Source organism: Apus apus, chromosome 3 (genome assembly GCF_020740795.1).
Source record: "Apus apus isolate bApuApu2 chromosome 3, bApuApu2.pri.cur, whole genome shotgun sequence".
Lineage (NCBI taxonomy): Eukaryota > Metazoa > Chordata > Aves > Apodiformes > Apodidae > Apus > Apus apus.
In genome coordinates this window covers 8,872,231-8,890,728 of record NC_067284.1, presented here as the reverse complement: position 1 = coordinate 8,890,728, position 18,498 = coordinate 8,872,231, and the positions used below count along the sequence as shown (strand labels likewise).

The window sequence follows — 18,498 nt, the reverse complement described above, 5'->3', positions numbered from 1 at the left end:
ATCTGAAGCGTTCATCGACAAGTGTTCTTCTTGACAGACTTCTGATGTTACAGTAGAAAAAGGGTATATATTTTTGTCATTGATTTGGTTACTTATCTCATTATGGCAATCATTCATGCCCATTTTCACTATTTTGCAAAAAAAAAAGAGAAAACGTTAGCGTATAAAATAGTGACACCTTTTTTACATTATTGCAATTACAAAAGGACCGTGTCACAGACGTATTTATCACGTCTAACCCTGTACTTTTCCTGGTTTACTCCCGTATAGCTGATGCGGTGTAAGGACGGGCAGCCACCCCAGCACGCTGGCTTCCCAAAGCATCACCATCTGGGCGGTGCAGAGGTGCTGCTCTTACCCGGCATCACCCATCGCCCGCCGATTTCAGCTTTTAACCAGCCATGAGCTGGTCCTCCCCCAGCCGAAAAGCAACCCCCTGACAGAACTGAGGAAAGCTTAGGCCTTTAGAGTTTTAAAAACAAAAGAACACAACAAAACCTCTTTCAAGGCCCCAAGGAGGCTTAACACGCAGCTGCCGCAGCTCCATTCCTCACAGCGGCACCGCACACCCGCGCTAACCGGCGCTGAGGCCTCACGGGCGGGCACGAACACCCCGCCCGCCCCCGCCGCACCGCAGAGACCGGGACCGGCCCCCGCCGCCTCGGCCCGGCGCCTGCGCGGCTGCCGGCGCCTGCGCAGCTGACCCCGCGCTCCGGCGGAGCTGCCGCCCCGGGGGGAGCCCTTCCGCGGCCTGCTGGGCTGCGGCCGCAGCCGCCGCGCCCGGCCGCTCCAGCGGCGCCGCCTCCCTGCCCGCGGGCAGCCTCCCTGCTTCGGGCGGGTGAGTAACCGCAGCGGCCCGCGCAGCAGCCGCTCTGGCGGCCCTGGGAGCTGGGGAAGGGGCAGCGGGGAGAGAGGCCGGGTCGCGGCGGGCTCCGCGGCGTAACGCGGGGCCTCGCTGAAGGCCGGGCGCTGCTGGGGCGCTCCTCCGGGCTGGCAGGAGGAGGCCGGGAGAGGAGGGGAAGGCGGCCGCCCTCTCGCTCAGGCGATTGTGGAGGGGCCGGGGGTTGCCCTCCCGCCTGGCTCCCGGGGAGGCCCCTCGCCGCGCCTCTGGCCCGCGGAGATGCTCAGCTTGTGGGAAGGGCAGGCAGCAGGTTTGCCTGCAGGATAGCTGCGGGTGTAAGAAGCAGCAGCGAGAGAGGAAAAAGAAACCACATCACTGCCAAGTGTGAGTGTGAATGGGGTTGTTATCCTTCTGTCCTCCAGACAGGTTTGCTGTAAGTTTTGAGGAAGAGTTTAGAAAACACTTAAGCTTATTACACGGAAGATTCCCCCCGCTCCCCTCCCCTTTTTTTTTTTAAGTATTAGTTGTTTTAGGAAGAGCAACTGGAATTTTTGTGCTGTGATGAGTTCCATACTACTTACTCCTGTGTAACAAACAAATTCATTTGGAACAGAGATAGTAATGTAGGATAAATATGTATAAATGCATAAGATTTTTTTGAAGACTGAATGCTATGGAATGCTTCCTCTCATGGTAAAGCTTCATGTTTCTCTGATGTGTAATGAAGAAAGTTGTAGTATCTGTAATCATAAAAGGAAAAATCGAAAGACATCAATTGACTTCTGTGCTTTCCGTCTGGACCTGAAGGTAACAATTAATTATTTTGAAAATCGTGTGGTAGTGAAGAGTACATTGACAAAGTTAACTGAAGATCCCGACTTCTTCAGACACCTGTCAGTGGAAAAATTGCCAAAGAACATTTAAGTATGAAGTGACTGAGTGATTAAACTAAAAAAAAGGAAACTTAATTTTTAAATAAAATGAGGGTGCAGAGAAGGGCCACGAAGATGATCAAAGGGCTGGAGCACCTCTCCTACAAAGGCAGGCTGAGGAAGTTGTGGTTGTTCAGCCTCTAGAAGACAAGGCTCCGGGGAGACCTTATAGCAGCCTTCCAGTACCTGAAGGGGCTACAAGAAAGCTGGGGAGGGGCTTTTCACCAGAGAGGGTAGCGATATGACTAGGGGTAATGGCTTTAAACTGAAAGAGGGGAGATTTTGGTTAGGCATCAGGAAGAAATTCTTCACCATGAGGGTAGAAAGGCACTGGTTGCCCAGGGATGTTGTGGAAGCCCCCTCCCTGGAGGTGTTCAAGGCCAGGTTGGATGAGGCTTGTGCAGCCTGGTCTGATGGGAGATGTCCCTGCTTATAGGGAGGTTGGAACCTGATGATCTTTAAGGTCCCTTCCAATCTTAACCATTCTATGATTCTATTATTTTATTATTTTAAAAATAGGTAGTGAAATGCACAGAGTAAAGAAAATTTTAATTTCACAGTAATGATCTCTGAGCTTATTTTTACCACTCAGGAACTAGATTTAGGGATGATAATTCTGCAGTCAGGTTGCATGCATTAGATGTGGAATGTTAAGTCCAAGATGCATGTTGAAAATCACACTGTATTCAAATCTGTTCCCTTAATCTCAGAAAGGATGTAGTGGAGCTGAAACAGGACAGAAAAGAAACACCAGGAAAATATTTAAATGTATCGAGTTACAGTGATACAATATATAGACTAGAAAATTTTCTGAAGGAAAACTCAAGAGAACTTAATAGAATCAATTACATCATTAGTGCAGTAGAAAATGTAAGTAGCAATAAATAAATGTAAACAAATGCTTGCTTACTCACCTTTCTAATTTTAGAAGTAGGAGCATCAAATTAACCTGCAGATGAATTTCTAAACAGAAGGTGTTTTTTCATGTTGTACAAATAAGTGTCCTTTTGTTCAAGAAGTATCTGATCCACAAATAGCTGCAGATGCCTAACTGTTCTGGCAAAGCATTGGACCTTTTTTTTTGCCAATAAGCAGAGACTGGTGACTTTAACTCAGTTGTTCTTCTTATCTGTTACAGACAGATTTTTTTATTCTTTTCAAATGAATTTACTATGCAAGAGCTTGAACTGCTTACAGTTTTGGCTGGTATTCCAACATGGGTCCACACACTTGGGGTAAGAGTCCGAAAGCTGCTACTAGTTAGTAAGTCATCATATGAGTTAGGGTAACTGTCTGCCTGTGAGATCTTAAACTGTGTAAAGCTGAAGTTGTTCAGGCTGACTTTTTCCTACTGAGAAAGGGAATTGCTATTAGATGCAAATGCACACAGCAGTCCAAGGCAAAATAATTCCCAAGTATGTAGGACTGACCTGTGTATCTCAGTAAATTGAAGTCAGATTATAAAAGTTGGATGTCCATGACAGAAATACAAAATCACAGCTATGGTATCACTAAAGGCTGTTGGTTCAGAAATGTCTTCTAAGACTTCTCTAGTTCCCAGGACAGATATAACTTCAGGTAGCTGTTTCATGTGGCATGTTTGCTCAGTTTGTTTCCCCAGTATTAGCATTCTGCTGTGGCAGTAGCACTGACCAGCATAATTTATCTGTCACTGGTTCTAAAGAGTATCTCTGAGCAAGATTAAATGACATAATACAAGCTCTTCACTGCAGCTTTTATAGTATATCTATGCTAGGGCTGAATTATGTCCTCATCATTGAGACTTATGTTTCCTCAAAACACAAGCCTTTACCACAGGTATCACTCACTTGTTCTAGAGCCTCTATGTAAACATGCCAGAGGTTCATGATATGCTTTGGTGAACCAGCATCTGCCCTAATGCTAGTCCAATTTTAGTTGCTACGGAGGTAATTTTTAATGCATTTTCATGGTAAATATTCCATTGAAAAAATACTTGTTTAAGTAAGATTATGGAGCACCTAGATCAATTCCTGACACTTCAGAAAAGCACTTTATGATAGTGAAATCTTGATGTAATCAGGATAGCACATATGTCAAGCACAGGGATCTTTTTGTTGTTTATTTTTGAGATGTTAACAAGGTTTTGCTGTTGAAGTCTGTGAGTGACCGTACTGTAAAAACCAGATGAATCCTAAAGGCAGACAGCAGGATCAATGGATTAAGGTTGGAAATGGAAATAGAATTTCTCCTTTTTGGCAGTATCATACTGCTAATCCAGTTCAGGCTGTGTTGTTAAAAAGCATATTCTAAAATTCCCTACCTAAAATGATCACAGCAGTAACAAGTAGAGTGTTCTGGCAACTGAGCTATACATTAATGCACTTTAACAGTAGTAAAGCATGTTGGTAGGTTACTGGGATACTTTCCAAGTATTTTGAAACTACCTGTGTATGTCTCAGTAAATTAAGGTAAGATTCTAAAATGTGGACTTCTTAGTGACAGAAATAAAAAATCACAGCCAAACTGTGTCTAATGGCTGTTGTATCAGAAGTTTATTCTAAGATTTTCCAGTTTACTCTTGTCAGTTTTATGCATAATCTTGTTCCATATAATTCTGTGGTAACCTAAATTTTAATTGATCCTTTTCTCTGGTTCTCTTGTATTTAATGTTGAACAGGAATTAAAGTTATAAATAATCAGGCATTCCATTATACTTATTTTCTTCACCCTACTTTCAGGGCTAAAATCTTACTGTGTACTATTGGTCTTGTTTTGAACTTAGTCCTGGAATCTTCCATGAAGTGTCACACAGTTGTGACATGCTAACAGGTTGCCAGCAGCTAACTTACCAGCTGTCTGGTTGAGGTACATTCTTGATGCTATACTGTTTTTATTTACGTAAGTCAGAAAACAAATTAAGAGTTTTAGATTTGTAAAGTTGCAAAACATACTGTTTTGAGTTTACTTTGCCAAGATATTTAGTTAGTGTGTGGGTTAACTAAACACAAAGGGGTTGGTTCAAAGCCAGAAAACAAATAAACCTTTATTCTAAACAGAAACTGTACTTCTGTCATATTTCATATGGTACTTCACTCTTGTTCTGCTGTGTTATTCTCCTTTCATGGTTTCTGCTTTTTTTCCATCTATTTTCTGTGCTATTTCTATCAGACTTGTCGAAGCATGATAGTTCTAAAATTATGTACCCAGAATTTCCATTTCATGGGATTTATTTGGGTTTGGAAAACAATGAAGTTCAAAAGTAAGATGTCTTATAAAATATGAGTCCTTGGTGGTAGAACCTCAAAACTTGGCACAGATTCTAAAATGCAGAAATATTTTTTTGTCCCAGGTCCCTTTAGTTCACCCTGCCCGCAAAGGGCAATTAGTTATGCAGTCAGTCTGTGTGTCACATTTGTCTCCATATTATTTATGTTATGTAGAAACTTTATTAAGCATTTCATACTGTCAAATGAGGTAATAAGAGATCTGACTTTAAATTATTTGTCTTTTGATCAGTTGTGGCCAAAATCCTTCTGTTTGGATTCTGAACTATGACATCATGGCAAGGTTTCGCAGAAGAACGTGCATCATTTTGTTGCTTTTTATTTTGTTTATTTGCTCCATAATGATGGCTTTGAAGACTCTGAGACCTGACAGAGCTGGATTTGGGGATCCGTTTGGACTTGGTTTGTTGCCCGAGCTTCAACAGCGGACAGTGCTCTTAGAAAATAAACAGAATTCACAAAACAGGGTTCAAGGAGATACTGTAACACACGTCAGTAATTTGCATAGTATTGCAGCCAACACTATGAAAGCTTCTATGCCTCCCGCAAACAAGCTGGAAGAAGAGCTGTCTTCTCCTAATTATAACTTCCACATATTCTATTATAGTTGGTTTGGTAATCCACAGTTTGATGGAAAATATATTCACTGGAATCATCCCTTGTTGCCACATTGGGATCCCAAAATTGCGAACAATTATCCAAAGGGAAGACATAATCCTCCTGAGGACATTGGGGCCAACTTTTATCCTGAACTTGGATCTTACAGTTCCAAAGACCCTTCTGTCATAGAAGCCCACATGAAACAAATGCGTTCAGCCTCAACTGGTAATGAATCTTAACATTTCAGCATGTTGTTCATTTATCCAGCCTTAAATATGTGAACAAACACAACTGACCCATTCCTTCATTTTCCTTTGTAATTCTGGAGATGTCTGAAACTAGTAAATGTCTCTGTATTTCTGAGTTTTAAACCCCAGCAGAAACCTACATCTTCAGAGCTGTGTCTGGTGATTGTAAGAGCACAGAAATGTAAGAAGCTATATTTGTAATCCTATAGGTGCACATCTTTCATGACTTACTGGTAAGCACTGACAACATGTAGAAAATAGAGAAGCCATTGCTAGGATATATTGTCTGTGTATTTTATTTTTGGAGATGAATACTGCAGTTTTAAGAACACATTTCAGTAAATCATATTATCATCAGTAAATCAGTTAACATTATTATTGAGCAGTATGTTCAAATAGGAGCATGTTTTTTTCTGAATTCTTTGTGTGTAATAACAATCACATATTATTACATATGTCAAAGAGCATGTAGGATTATAGCTTTTATACAATTTATATTTTATGCAGTGTATTTATAAGTGTTCTCATTAGCTATGGGAATGTCTAATTCAAACCTTGAACTCTGTCAGGTACAATTTTTTTGATGTAGTTAATTATAGTTTATTTCTTTGTCCAAAATGGTTTTTTTCCAATACAAATTCATGTTCCCTTTCTCTAGATAGGACAGACTATATATGTAAGAATGTTCAATGTATTTTTGTTGTCATTCTTTGTTGTTGGGCTTTAAGGTCCTTTTTATGTCCTTTTTCTTCAAAATAAGCAGTCACATAGGCTGCTAGTAGTGTCTGAACAGCTTTGTAGATGTAGGTGGAGCAACATAACCAGAGCTCATAGCATTATTCTGAGTGCTGATCACCTTGAATTGAATCACTTACATCAAACCTGAATTATTAGGTGAATGAAATGCTTATATTTCCATTAATACTGTTTACTTGTATAATGTCTCTGCTTGGTTATTGTTTTCTCCATTTTTTTTATTTATTTATTTTTTAACCAAACCTTTGTTTTGTACACAGGTTAATCCAAACGTAGGAAATTTCTCACCCTTTTCAGTAGTGTGATAACTCCATTACCAGAAAAACCAGCAACAGTGGGAAAACTGCTGCAGATAAATCTTGGGTATTAGTTACCAGTAAGAACTTTTTTAGTCATATCTAAAGCAAAATAATGCATTATAGCATGATGAAAGCACAGAGGGCACTTACAGTTTTTGAAGAGTCTGTGATGTTTCTCATCCTTTTAATACAAATATCTAACAAAGCTGAACTGATGCAAAAGGCACCAAATACTAGGAAAAATGCTTTGCAATCTAAGGTAGTTTTTTTAGCAGCTTTAATAATACAGCAATGTGAATGAATAGTTCCAAGCTTCCTGTGACATACTCTTTGTAACATATTACTGATATTTGTCAAAAGTTACTTCTTTCTGCAGTTATTGATTTATGGATTTGGGAATACTTTAATTTGTTCTCTTCTTTCTAGGTTTGACCAATGGAATGAATCAGTTTTTTTTTTTCCCTCAGGTCATTTCTTCAAATATTGTGTCTTTTCTATAAGAATTATACATTGGTCCTTTTTTTGTGTACTGTGAGGCTATTTACAGTTTCTTTTTTTTTGTCTCCTAGTCAATGTCTAATCCATTACTGCATTTTACATTCTGTCAAATAATTTTTCATCTAGCCTTTTTTGAGGCTTTATCAAGAATCTTAAAAAAAGAAAAATATCAGTGGTTCTTTCAGCCATTCTTGTGTAATGATCAAAGCTATAAGAGACTGGAGCAGTAGGAGTCTCATGCAGTGCTTCCTTGTATTCTTCTTCTATTTTACAATTATTTCCTTATTTATTAATTTCTTAATTTTTAACAGATTAATACAGTAGATAGTATTTCACAGATTGCTCGATGGCATTTGGTTTTTTGCACCAGCCTATTTTTGCAGTAGTCCAGTTTGAAGTTCTCAATTTATCTTGAACTTTCTACTCTGGTTTTAAACATGTTTATTCTATTGTTTTTGGCATCAAGTCCATCCTTTTTTAATCTTCTGAAGTAGTAAATAACACTGTTTTTTAACCACAAGAAAACATTTAGTAGTCTTTCTCAGGGAAAGGCCAATGCAGACATGTATTTAGGTTCCTTCATGACCAATTCTGTCTCCTAATTTTTTTTCCTGTTTCCTAAATTTTTTCCTGTTCCTAGATGTACAGAGGAGGGTCTTGAGCGCTGTATTCAGCATACCTTAACTGTAGCCTGAGTTTGTTGCTGCTGTTCTACTTGTCCTTTACATCTTAGCCACTTGAAATTAGTGCTTTTCTTTTGTGTGAAATAACAGATAAGGTGATAAAATGCAGTAACATGGTGCATTTTTCTTGTCCTTGGGAAGACTGTTTCACAGTCTGTTATTTCTAGTTGTCTTTTTGTTAAAACGAGGAGAGAATATTCTGAAGGTAGTTGCACTCAATTCTATATATAGTGAGCTGAAATTTCTGGTGTAGCTGTTAGAAGATGATTGTGTATTCTCTCTAATTTATGCTTTCTTTTTCATAATTTTGGACTTGTTTGAAAACTGTCAGTCAGAAATGTTACGATGTTAGTAAAACAGATCGAATTTAGAGTATATACTTATCTATCTCAGTGACCCAACTGGTATACTTAAATTTTTAAATATTTTTTTAAAATCTCATTGATTTATTCTTCCATTCATTTTAAATGGTATTGTTAGGAAAATATTCCTATATCAGTATTTCATGTATTTCTTTGTCTTACTTTCTACCTGATACTATTTCCAGCTACACACCTAACATGTCTAACTTACTTATCTGACAGCATTTTAAATTAGAAGTAAAAGGTTTAGCTTGCTGAAGAGGTATGTATTATTTTGCATTCATGGGGAGCATCAGGTAAATTTACAGTTATAGAGATATTGTATTTGTTGCCACCTTTTTTGACAAGAATAATAGCATCCTTAAATTATGGAGAGTTACTTAAGTGTTGTTTTAGGTAATGAATTAAAAAACTAATTTCACATGCTTGGAAGGGTGGATTACACTGTAATAACTGCTTTTAGCAAGAAGGAAGGTTATGGAATTACAATCACTGCTTCTAGTATGAAATGGTTGTTTTGTAGTAGAAGCAGAGGTACAATACAGAAGTGTGGTGGGGAATTAAGTTTCATAAAATAAGAATCTCTTTCATCACATGTAAAGCTCTCATCTCTCTTGGTACAACCTGGAGGGTAGGACAGTGTGCTGAATAGTGGGAGGGAATGGCTCTAAGTCTTAGGCTTGGGACACTGAGCACAGATCTGTTCTTTTGACAGATGGTCTTAACACTGTTCGTTTTGTTGTCTCTTAAACAAAGAAATCCACTCTGAGAATTCTGAGAGTTTGTAATTGGTTAAAAAGTAATTTGAAATTCTCTTTTATATTATGTACATTTCACATCAAACAATATTTGTAACTCATTACAAAGTTATAACTTACAAGTTCTATGTTAAACAACACAATATAGAACTTAAGTTTTGTGTTGTAGGTGTAATAGTGCTTTCATGGTACCCACCGGGTATGGCTGATGAAAATGGAGAACCAACTGATGATTTGGTGCCTGTTATTTTGGATTATGCACACAAATATAATCTAAAGGTAAAGTATTTTTAAGATGCATAAAGTAGGACTACATAGAAAACTCTACTCCATTTGACTCACGATGTACAGCAGAGAGGGTTGTCATATTAGGAGGGCTTATCTTTCTGTCTGCTGTTACACTGCCCTTCTTTTAGGTCCTAGAAACAGGTATAAGTACCCTTGAAATTACAGTAAATTTTGATAAAACCTAAGAAATATTGTCATATAACTAGAATAAATATAATCTGCCTTTTCTCTGATTTGGTTCAAATCTAAACCTCACATAATCTAAGTTTATGGTGTTGGGCACTTGTTTTTTTCTTTTTAGGAAACAATATGTTGTTTTCAGATGAGTCTTAGGAGTTCAAGGAGGCATTACATATTTCAAAGTACTATGGAATACCATGATCTGTAAACTAAGGAACTTCTAGAAAGAATAAAATCTAGCCTCATTTTTGGCATTACCACATAACTTGCCTGGCATCTTGTCACAGAGGTCAGGAGCAAGCATTTATGACTGATAAAGGTTCGGAAGTTCTAGTTTGTGTAAATGTTTTTATTCCAGAAGGTATTGTGAATGCTTGGACAATAAGGTCAGAGAGGTGCTGCTCTGACTTTAGGTTGCTCCAGGGCATGGCTGGATAGAAAGGCTAAATTACTGGCTTCCTGAAATAGTTGAAATATCAAAGAAATTAAAAATTATATGGATTGATCAGTAGAATCTAAAATCATGCCTTGATTTTGTTTATTTTTAGAACAAAACTTGTGTTTTCCCTTTGGATAAAGAAAACAGGCATTGCCTTCTAGTCTTGCCAAGTAATAAATCTGAGTTTTTAAACTATCTGAATATCTGCATATGTTTTACCTCTGGAGGGTGTTGTCTACACAGAGGCCTAAAAATACAGCCTGTTCATCTGCTCTTGTTTTAGTTGCTTCTGAAAGTTGCAGATTCTTGGAAAAATTCCTGTCACTAGTAGCAACTATAGATTGTTTGACAAGCAGGAGGAAAGTAGGAAGGTTAGTTGAGATACAGAATTAATTTTGAAAGTGTGAAAAATGGTGTGGGAATTGCATTATGTGACATAAGTTGCACACACATAATAGTAAATTATTAAAAAGGAAAAGTATTATCTTTCCCAAAAATGTACAGATCATGTGATGGCTTTTACTGCCACCTAGAAGAACTTGTTCACATTCAAATCTCTTAAAGGAACTGAAGAAAATGCATATAGTAGTATGGTAATGATTGGGATATGGATGGAACTGCTGTTACTGCTTGGTATAATTACCAGAATATAGATATTAAGTATAGATACTACAAGGGATTGCTACCTTCACTGTCCTGTTTTTAGACATTCTTGCCCTAGTAACTTATTACAGTTAAGCATTAGGAATGTCAGTAGACTAAAACCAACATAGAAAATACTTTTCTATTATGTCTGCTTAATAAAAGTCTGCTAAAAGATGCATCCTGGTTTGCCTGGTTTTGATAGTTGGAAATTAAATTTTAGTGCTCTTTAGCCTGTCCTGTCAGTCCTAGGGATTTAGTCTAATACTGTATTTTTCTGTATTTTGTACCTAATAGATATGAATGTTGGCTCTACAATGGAAATTTGCTACTGTTGCAGAGTTGTTGGAGACTTTATTAAATGCATTCTGCTCTAGAATTGCTTCTGAAAAATGAGTGGTTTTTATTAATGTAATATACTCTTCCATTTAACTGAATATTTGAAGAGTAGCATTTTTACCTTGAAATGATTTCACATGTGTAGGTTAAATAACTCCATTACCTTCAAGCTTGAAATTCAGAGCAGTAATGGTACATTAGATTAGAGTTAGTTCAAAGAGTTTATTGCTGTTGATAAATCTATACAATTTTAAATTAAACTTTTCATATCCCGTATCTTAAAGTCTGTTTTGACATCGAAAACTCTCCTTGGAGAATCATCTATGGCAAATTAAATACATTGTTTAGAAATTCAATATTAAAGAGTTTTATTGGTTAATGAGTTCTTTGACATTCACGTAGGCAATATTTTATTTCAATTTTTAGTTTTTACTGTAGTTTTTAAAGTTTTCTGAAGCATACTTGCTACTCTCTGTAGCCTGGGGAAAACAAAATTAGTGTTTTGTTTCAATGTAAAATCTAAATATATACTCTATTATCAGACTTTCTTGGATCTGAAGCTCCTAATCTTAGCAGTGCAGGAATTGAATTAGGGTTGGATTTTTCTCAATATAGACAAATGGAAATGTTTGTTCTGTAAGGAGCTCTATTTTCTGTGACTGTTACTTGCTTCGTATAACACACGAGGCCTGTGTATTCAGTAGCATTTTACCTTTTCATCTTTCAGGTCACTTTTCATATTGAACCTTACAAAGATAGAGATGATCGCAGTATGTACCACAATGTCAAATACATCATTGACAGGTGAGTGCTTTCAGAATGGGTTCCTTTGGGGTTTGTTACACACTGGTTTAGGGGACTTCTCTGTATCATTTAAAGCTTGGAAAAATTTATAGAAATGTGTAATGAGATCAAAGAAAATGGTAAGAAGCTTAGTTCATATTTCAGTGGTACAGAACTCGGTCTGTTTTTTAAATATTGAAGTGTGAATTTTACATAGATACTCAAATGTTAATTGCTTTCAACGTTCATTAGTATCACAAGTCATAATGCTTCAGATTAAAGCAGTTAAAGTATAGCTACATAGTATATAAATTAAACATATATTTTTATAGCAACAAATTTGCAGCTAGAGCTTTAATGTATTGACCTCTAATGATGTTAATTCAGCTTGTCTAATTCTGTACAGCAACTAGGTTTTTTTCTCAATGCTGCTTAGACTGTCTTATTTCATATTGAATTAGAGAATTGCCCTTCTGAGAAAACTAATAGTGCAGATTGACAGTAAGTTACTAATTTGTAGTAATTTGCAGATTCATTATTTAATACTTAGCAAACACTGGACTGAAAATGAATAGGAATTGCTATGTTTTTAAGCACATGCACTGTCTTTATAGATTAGTATTTTCCAAATGGCAAATTTTGTCTTAATTATCCTTGTTTGTTTTATAGATATGGAGGCCACCCAGCCTTTTACAGACATAAAACCAGCACAGGCAGATACCTTCCTATGTTTTATGTTTACGATTCTTACGTAACACTTCCTGAAATATGGGCAAATCTGTTGACTGTGTCTGGATCCCAGACTATCCGAAATACTCCGTATGATGCGTTATTCATTGCACTTCTTGTAGAAGAAAGACACAAGCATGACATTCACAGAAGTGGCTTTGATGGAATGTACACGTACTTTGCCACCAATGGCTTCTCCTATGGCTCATCCCATCATAACTGGGCAAGTTTAAAAGCCTTTTGTGATAGTAACAACTTAATGTTTATTCCAAGTGTGGGGCCAGGATATATCGATACCAGTATCCGACCATGGAACAACCACAACACTCGTAATCGTGTCAATGGGAAGTACTATGAGACTGCCTTCAGTGCAGCCCTTCTGGTGAGACCAGAAATTATTTCTATTACATCTTTTAATGAATGGCATGAGGGAACTCAGATTGAAAAAGCTATCCCCAAACGGACTGGACAGATGGTTTACCTTGACTATAAGCCTCATAAACCAAATATTTACCTAGAGCTTACTCAGAAGTGGTCTGACAAATACAGAAAAGAACAAGAGCAGTGGCTAATGTGAGCTGTTGCTGCTCCAGTTGTATCCTCATGCATTGACTACATTGGGAAAGAAATTTGGAGCTGAAAAATCTGTTCTTAAATGTCTTTATTTTAAGTATATTTAAATTATTCTATTTCTTGAATGTATATGCATTACTACTGAATTTGAATTTTGAAGAGTAAAAATATGATGAGAATATAGGCATTTCTGTCTTATTGGATATTGTAGTTCAGGAGTATTCAGGGAAAATATTAGGGCTTTGTTTGGGTTCTTGTTGTTTTTAACATCATAACTTGCATGTTGAGCTTCCAGAACATCTGCATGGGAGAACTCTACATGACCAAAGGAGAACAAAAATTTGGCATAGTTAACCTGACTTCCTATATTATTATGTTTCTATTTTATCCTAATAGCTTCTTGCAGGCTGCATGTCTGTAGTATGTGGAATAATTTACATCTACTGTTTCTAATGCTTTGCACAGAGGGGCTTCTCGACATGTGAGTGGCTTGTGGTAAAAACACTGAAGAGTTATGTGATGCAATGCTAGTGTGTTTTGTTAAAAGAAAAAAAAAAAGGTATTTGAAAAATTTTGTTCCAAAGAACTGCTGAAAGACTTCTAGTTTACTTCCATTCTATTCAGTATGTTACAGACTTTTGCAGATTACTAGATACTGACCAGTACTGACCACTAACAGTTCTTTCTATGATATTTTGAATTTATTTTCTTTTAATTGTTTGAAACAGAGTAGAAAAGATTTTTGAAGGAGAAAAAAATTCCCTGAACATGCAAAAAATATACTGAAACTTCTGTGCTATATATTGTCTGCTAATTAACTGCAGACACAGATCTAGTATGTTTTGCAGACACAGATCTAGTATGTGTTTTAAGATGCTTAAAAATTCTAAAACTAATACCTTACTAGTCGTACAATAAATATTATTTTAGGAAATGCTTTTTTGTTTGATTTAGAAGCGGTTTAGTTTGCTAGCAATGATAGTAACTATCCATTGTTTTAAATTGAAATCTGAATTTTTCATTTAGTTATTCCAGGATTCAGAATAATAGATACTAAAATCTTTTTATCATTCCGATAAGCTCCCTTCCAGCTCTACCTTTAATACTGTGGTGAGGCTGGAAATTAGTGCTTTCAGACCTAAGTATCTAACCTTCCAAATGCTGTGATAAATGACGCTTGAAAGGATCAAGTCACACAGATGTGTCTCCTCACCAATCCTGGTTTTGACATTTTTGTACAACTTCGTAGAAAAGTCCTGAACTTTGGAATAGTATAAATTGCACTGTTTTGTTTATTTGCAGCAAGTGTTTAATCTGTAGCAAAGTGTCTTGTTTGGTTTTTTCCTTTAATTTTATTTATTTAAATACAAGGTGCTGATCTTCTGTTTTAGTTCATATGTTGGAACTTGTGACCACTGGAATTCCATTGATTTCAGCAGGACCCATGGAATTACACTCTTTACTCAGTTCTCTCAGTTATCTTTCCATGAAGTTGTAAGGTGAATGAGAGGATTTTTGGTTTAAAAAGGAAACAAACCCAAACAATATGCTTCTTCCAGAAACCTTTTTCATTCCAAGTGAACATAAAGCAGATACTGCTACTGTTTTCTAGAGTCTTTCTGTTATGAAAAAGTTTTGTTTATGTATCTTTCACTTACTTAGTTTCATTCTCTTGTCACTTCTCTGCAGTTGTTAAATAGATGAAGTGTCATATTATGGCCTCAGGTGCTTGAAAAAAAAATGCAGAAATTGGATGACAGATACAGAACCTGGCATGTTGAAGTGTGCCTCTGGAGTTACTGGAGTCTTATTAATATCTCTTCATAATTTTCTGCGTTGTCCTACTGCAATTCTGCAAAAGTGTTTACTAATGCTCATTTTGTTTTACTTATGCTCAGGTGGATAAACTGAAGTAGGTACAGGTCACAAAATAGTGTCTGAGACATGAAGCACTTGTTAGATTTTGCCACTTTCAAGTTAACCACTCTCCCTTTACTAAGAAAACTGACTTACACGTTTTTATGATAAGTCCCTTAAGTATTATCTATACATATTTTTTTATAATTTGTATATGTTTATGCTTTTACAGCCCCAATAGCCAATATATTTATTTTCAATGTGAGAGAATTATTATTTTTTGCATAGCAATATTGCATATGTTATTACAAGGTCTTCTGAAATCAAACCTTTTGAAAGGACAAGTCTCTTTGTTTTGCCTTTGCTTAAACTTCTGTCATTCACTTCTAGTCTTTTCTCACTGTAGTTGTCTGAGCACTTTACTAGTCTTGACCTCGCACTCAGCTTTCAGCTCCTGTGTGGCAGTTTGTTTTCTCCACGACTATAAAAGTTGCTTGTTTTGTTACAGTTTATAGAAACATTTGAAATTTGTTGTAGAGTACTGTAGAACTGTGGTGATGTATCTTGTTTAAAATACAATTTTATGGTAACAGTGTAATTGATCTTCACTACTCTGAAAGACTTCTGTATTTGCTGTGAAGGTATCATCCAGCCCTTGCCATGAAGTGGTGTGGTCTATAAGACACTGATGTGTAATGGGATCTTTGGAAGAATTTACACAATTTTTGCAGAGAAGAGTGAAAATTAAGTGCCTAGAAATTCATCGTCCCTGAGCACTTACTGTATTTTTTATGTACTTGATGTGTTTTAAATATAAATATGCAACCCAATAATGTATTTCAGAGTTTATCATTTAATGTGATGATCCCAAGGAGAGCTGATGGGATAGCAGCTTCTAAAACTGCCCCACCTGCCTGCCCAAAATTTTCTCTGTACGTTGAGCAAATATTAGTGCTACTTCTTGTTTACAAGGGATGGTGAGTCTTGCTGATGGACTTCTCCTGCAGTAGTGGTAGTTTTTGGAAAATTGAGTAAAAATAGGTCTGTGGGAGGGAGTTTACATAAATGCAGAGGAATAAGATTGTTTCAAGTACGCAGTTTTTGGGCTGAGGGAAGATGAATGGATTTAGAAGGTGTTTGCTCCAAGCTTTGCAGTTACAAAAAGTATTTAAAAAAAAAAGACTCCGATGTGCAACCAAAATTGGGAGGGAAGAATATTTATTTCAAGTTTCAGATCTGAAATGGATTTTAAGGAATACCTAGATCCTATTTGACTTTAGCTTCAGACCCCTATTATTTCTTGACTAATTGAAAAAAATATTGTAATGATTACGTTTAATATTTTACACTGATTAATTGCATTTCAGTCACCTTTTTATAGTATGTTATAGTCCTTAGAGTGATATGCATGATATACCACATTTTTATAGATTAGGCAAGAAGCACTATGGGAAGTTTTAATAGAGATCATGTCATGCTATTTCTCTGCAAATACAGAAATACCTGAAGTTACTGATCACATACTGCTGACTGAGTATCCCCAGAGGTGAAATGGTTTCTGAGACAAGTAGCAAGTCTTTGTGGTAAAACAGAACTTCCTTTTAAAAGAAAATCTTTAGGTTAATTTCTGCATTTGTTGCTTGTGATCGAGGAAATTGTTTCGGTTCTGTGAGGTATTTCAGAACTGAAGCTTCTCACATCTCTGAAGTAAAAATTTATATGAAATCTTGTACAGTAGTGCATGTTTCTCAGATCTGTAAACTTGTGCTAAGTTTTGAGGGAGAGAACACATGCTGTTACTGTTTCAGTGGCAAGCTGTAAATTATTGTGAATATAGTTTCTGTGCTGATGTTAATCGTGTTTGTCTAGTGCCTTTCTTTTGAAGTGCCAATGATTTGTCTCTTAGGGGTCTTTAGTGAACTCATTTTTAGTATGCAGCTTGGTAAGTATACACTCTGCATAGTTTGAATTAACACATTTTACACATGGCTCTTGGGTTCTCATGAAAACATCTCACAGGAGTGTTTTCAGCACTGTGTTGCTAGAAGAATGTATCTCTGGGCACATGGACAAGAATGTACTGTAAATAAGGGCACTTTATTTGTGAATCTTGTGTACCTTAAAAGATGGAATAAAGTAGTTACAAACTGTTTACCACTAACAGCAAACTGAAATTCTCCTTCCCAGTCTTAAGGTGTGTTACAAGTATTGGTCCTCATCTTTCTACTTGCTTAAGATAATGTCAATCTTTCATTCCTTTTTTAATCTTTTATTATTGACCAGCATGTTAAGTGTTGCATAAACTTCTAAAGTGATTGTATTTCTGGGACTTAATAGTTGTAACATTCAGTAAAGAGAGAGTACAAGACTATAGGTACTGCAGAAAAGCCTGATGTGAATTTTACATTGTATAGGTATGATCCTGTTGTGAATGGATAGTGTATCTTTGCTATGTATTGAACATGAATTAAAAAAACCCCAACATTTCTTTTAATACTTTGCTGTGGCAAAGATGCATTTGCTTATATGCATATATTAAAAAAAAAAGTGTGTGTGTGTCTATTTATAAATATTATATATGTGCATATAACTAAAGTAATTCTTTTTAAAGTACTTTATCATTGTATTAAAATTACAGGCTGGATTCTGATACTTTTAAGTAAGAAATGTTTCTAATTCCCTATGATGTTTACAAAATAAAAAATTGCTTATGTATGAATACTTCATGAACAATAAATATATGCCCCAAAAGTTTGATTTAAATGGAGTGTGCAATATTTGTGTAGAATTTAATTAGGCTGTAAACAACAGGCCTGTCACAATGTTTCAAAATACAGTTTTCCTGAAGTTTTTAGGCCTATTTGTATTACATCTTATTAGGCTACTAAGTGAGGTCACTAGTGCAGGTATCCTTCAGTCCTGAGGTTCAACTGTATTTTGGCTAAGTAAAACTGAAGATTACAGTTCATACAGAAGTTTAAGTGAGATGGGTGAACAAATCATGAGCTTCATAGGAGAATGGTTTACAGCTGAATACTGCAGTGGGGTCAAAGAAGTACTTGTTTCATTCTGAAAGTGTATTGTGGTGTTCAGGTATAAAAACTCTAGAAAGCCAGTGTTGACATTTTGCATAAGTTTCAGTAATGTGAAATTACCTTCTAGGGATTTGAAAAATATGTGGCAATATTCCCAGCAAACTGCATTGATAAGAAAGCAAATCTAATTCACATGCACAGTCAGTGGTGTGTATTTCTGTATGTGAATCAAAGGTATTTTAAAATGTTGAATAATAATTTCATATTTCCTTTTGTGTATCACATCGTGACTCTTCCTTGTAGTTAAGGTGAAATATTTTGCTCCACTAGGCAAATGATTTCCTGAAAACTTCCTGTCTCAGGAAATGCAGAAGGTAATTAACAAAAAGT

At 36.4% G+C, this 18,498-nt stretch overlaps 1 protein-coding gene across 2 annotated transcripts; it reads left to right on the top strand.

Annotated features, from left to right (window-relative positions):
* Positions 1–758: 758 nt before the first annotated feature.
* Positions 759–17,836, top strand: MANEA (mannosidase endo-alpha). 2 transcript variants are annotated; one of them, XM_051614792.1, is made up of 5 exons: positions 759–838; positions 5,272–5,864; positions 9,413–9,522; positions 11,859–11,935; positions 12,584–17,836. In XM_051614792.1, exons 2-5 carry the CDS (start codon positions 5,315–5,317, stop codon positions 13,218–13,220), a joined length of 1,374 nt encoding a protein of 457 aa, XP_051470752.1. In that variant the 5' UTR covers positions 759–838; positions 5,272–5,314; the 3' UTR covers positions 13,221–17,836. The 2 variants fall into 2 exon arrangements, with proteins under 2 accessions (XP_051470752.1, XP_051470751.1); XM_051614791.1 differs by lacking the exon at positions 759–838 and adding an exon at positions 1,435–1,648.
* The last annotated feature ends 662 nt before the right edge of the window (positions 17,837–18,498 follow it).

What these genes read in the sequence shown, in the direction of transcription:
- MANEA (XM_051614792.1), top strand. Translation starts at nt 5,315, where the DNA reads ATGGCAAGGTTTCGCAGAAGAACGTGCATCATTTTGTTGCTTTTTATT. An exon ending in CACACAAATATAATCTAAAG is followed by an intron (nt 9,523 to 11,858) that starts GTAAAGTATTTT and finishes TTCATCTTTCAG; the next exon opens with GTCACTTTTCATATTGAACC. An exon ending in GTCAAATACATCATTGACAG is followed by an intron (nt 11,936 to 12,583) that starts GTGAGTGCTTTC and finishes TTTGTTTTATAG; the next exon opens with ATATGGAGGCCACCCAGCCT.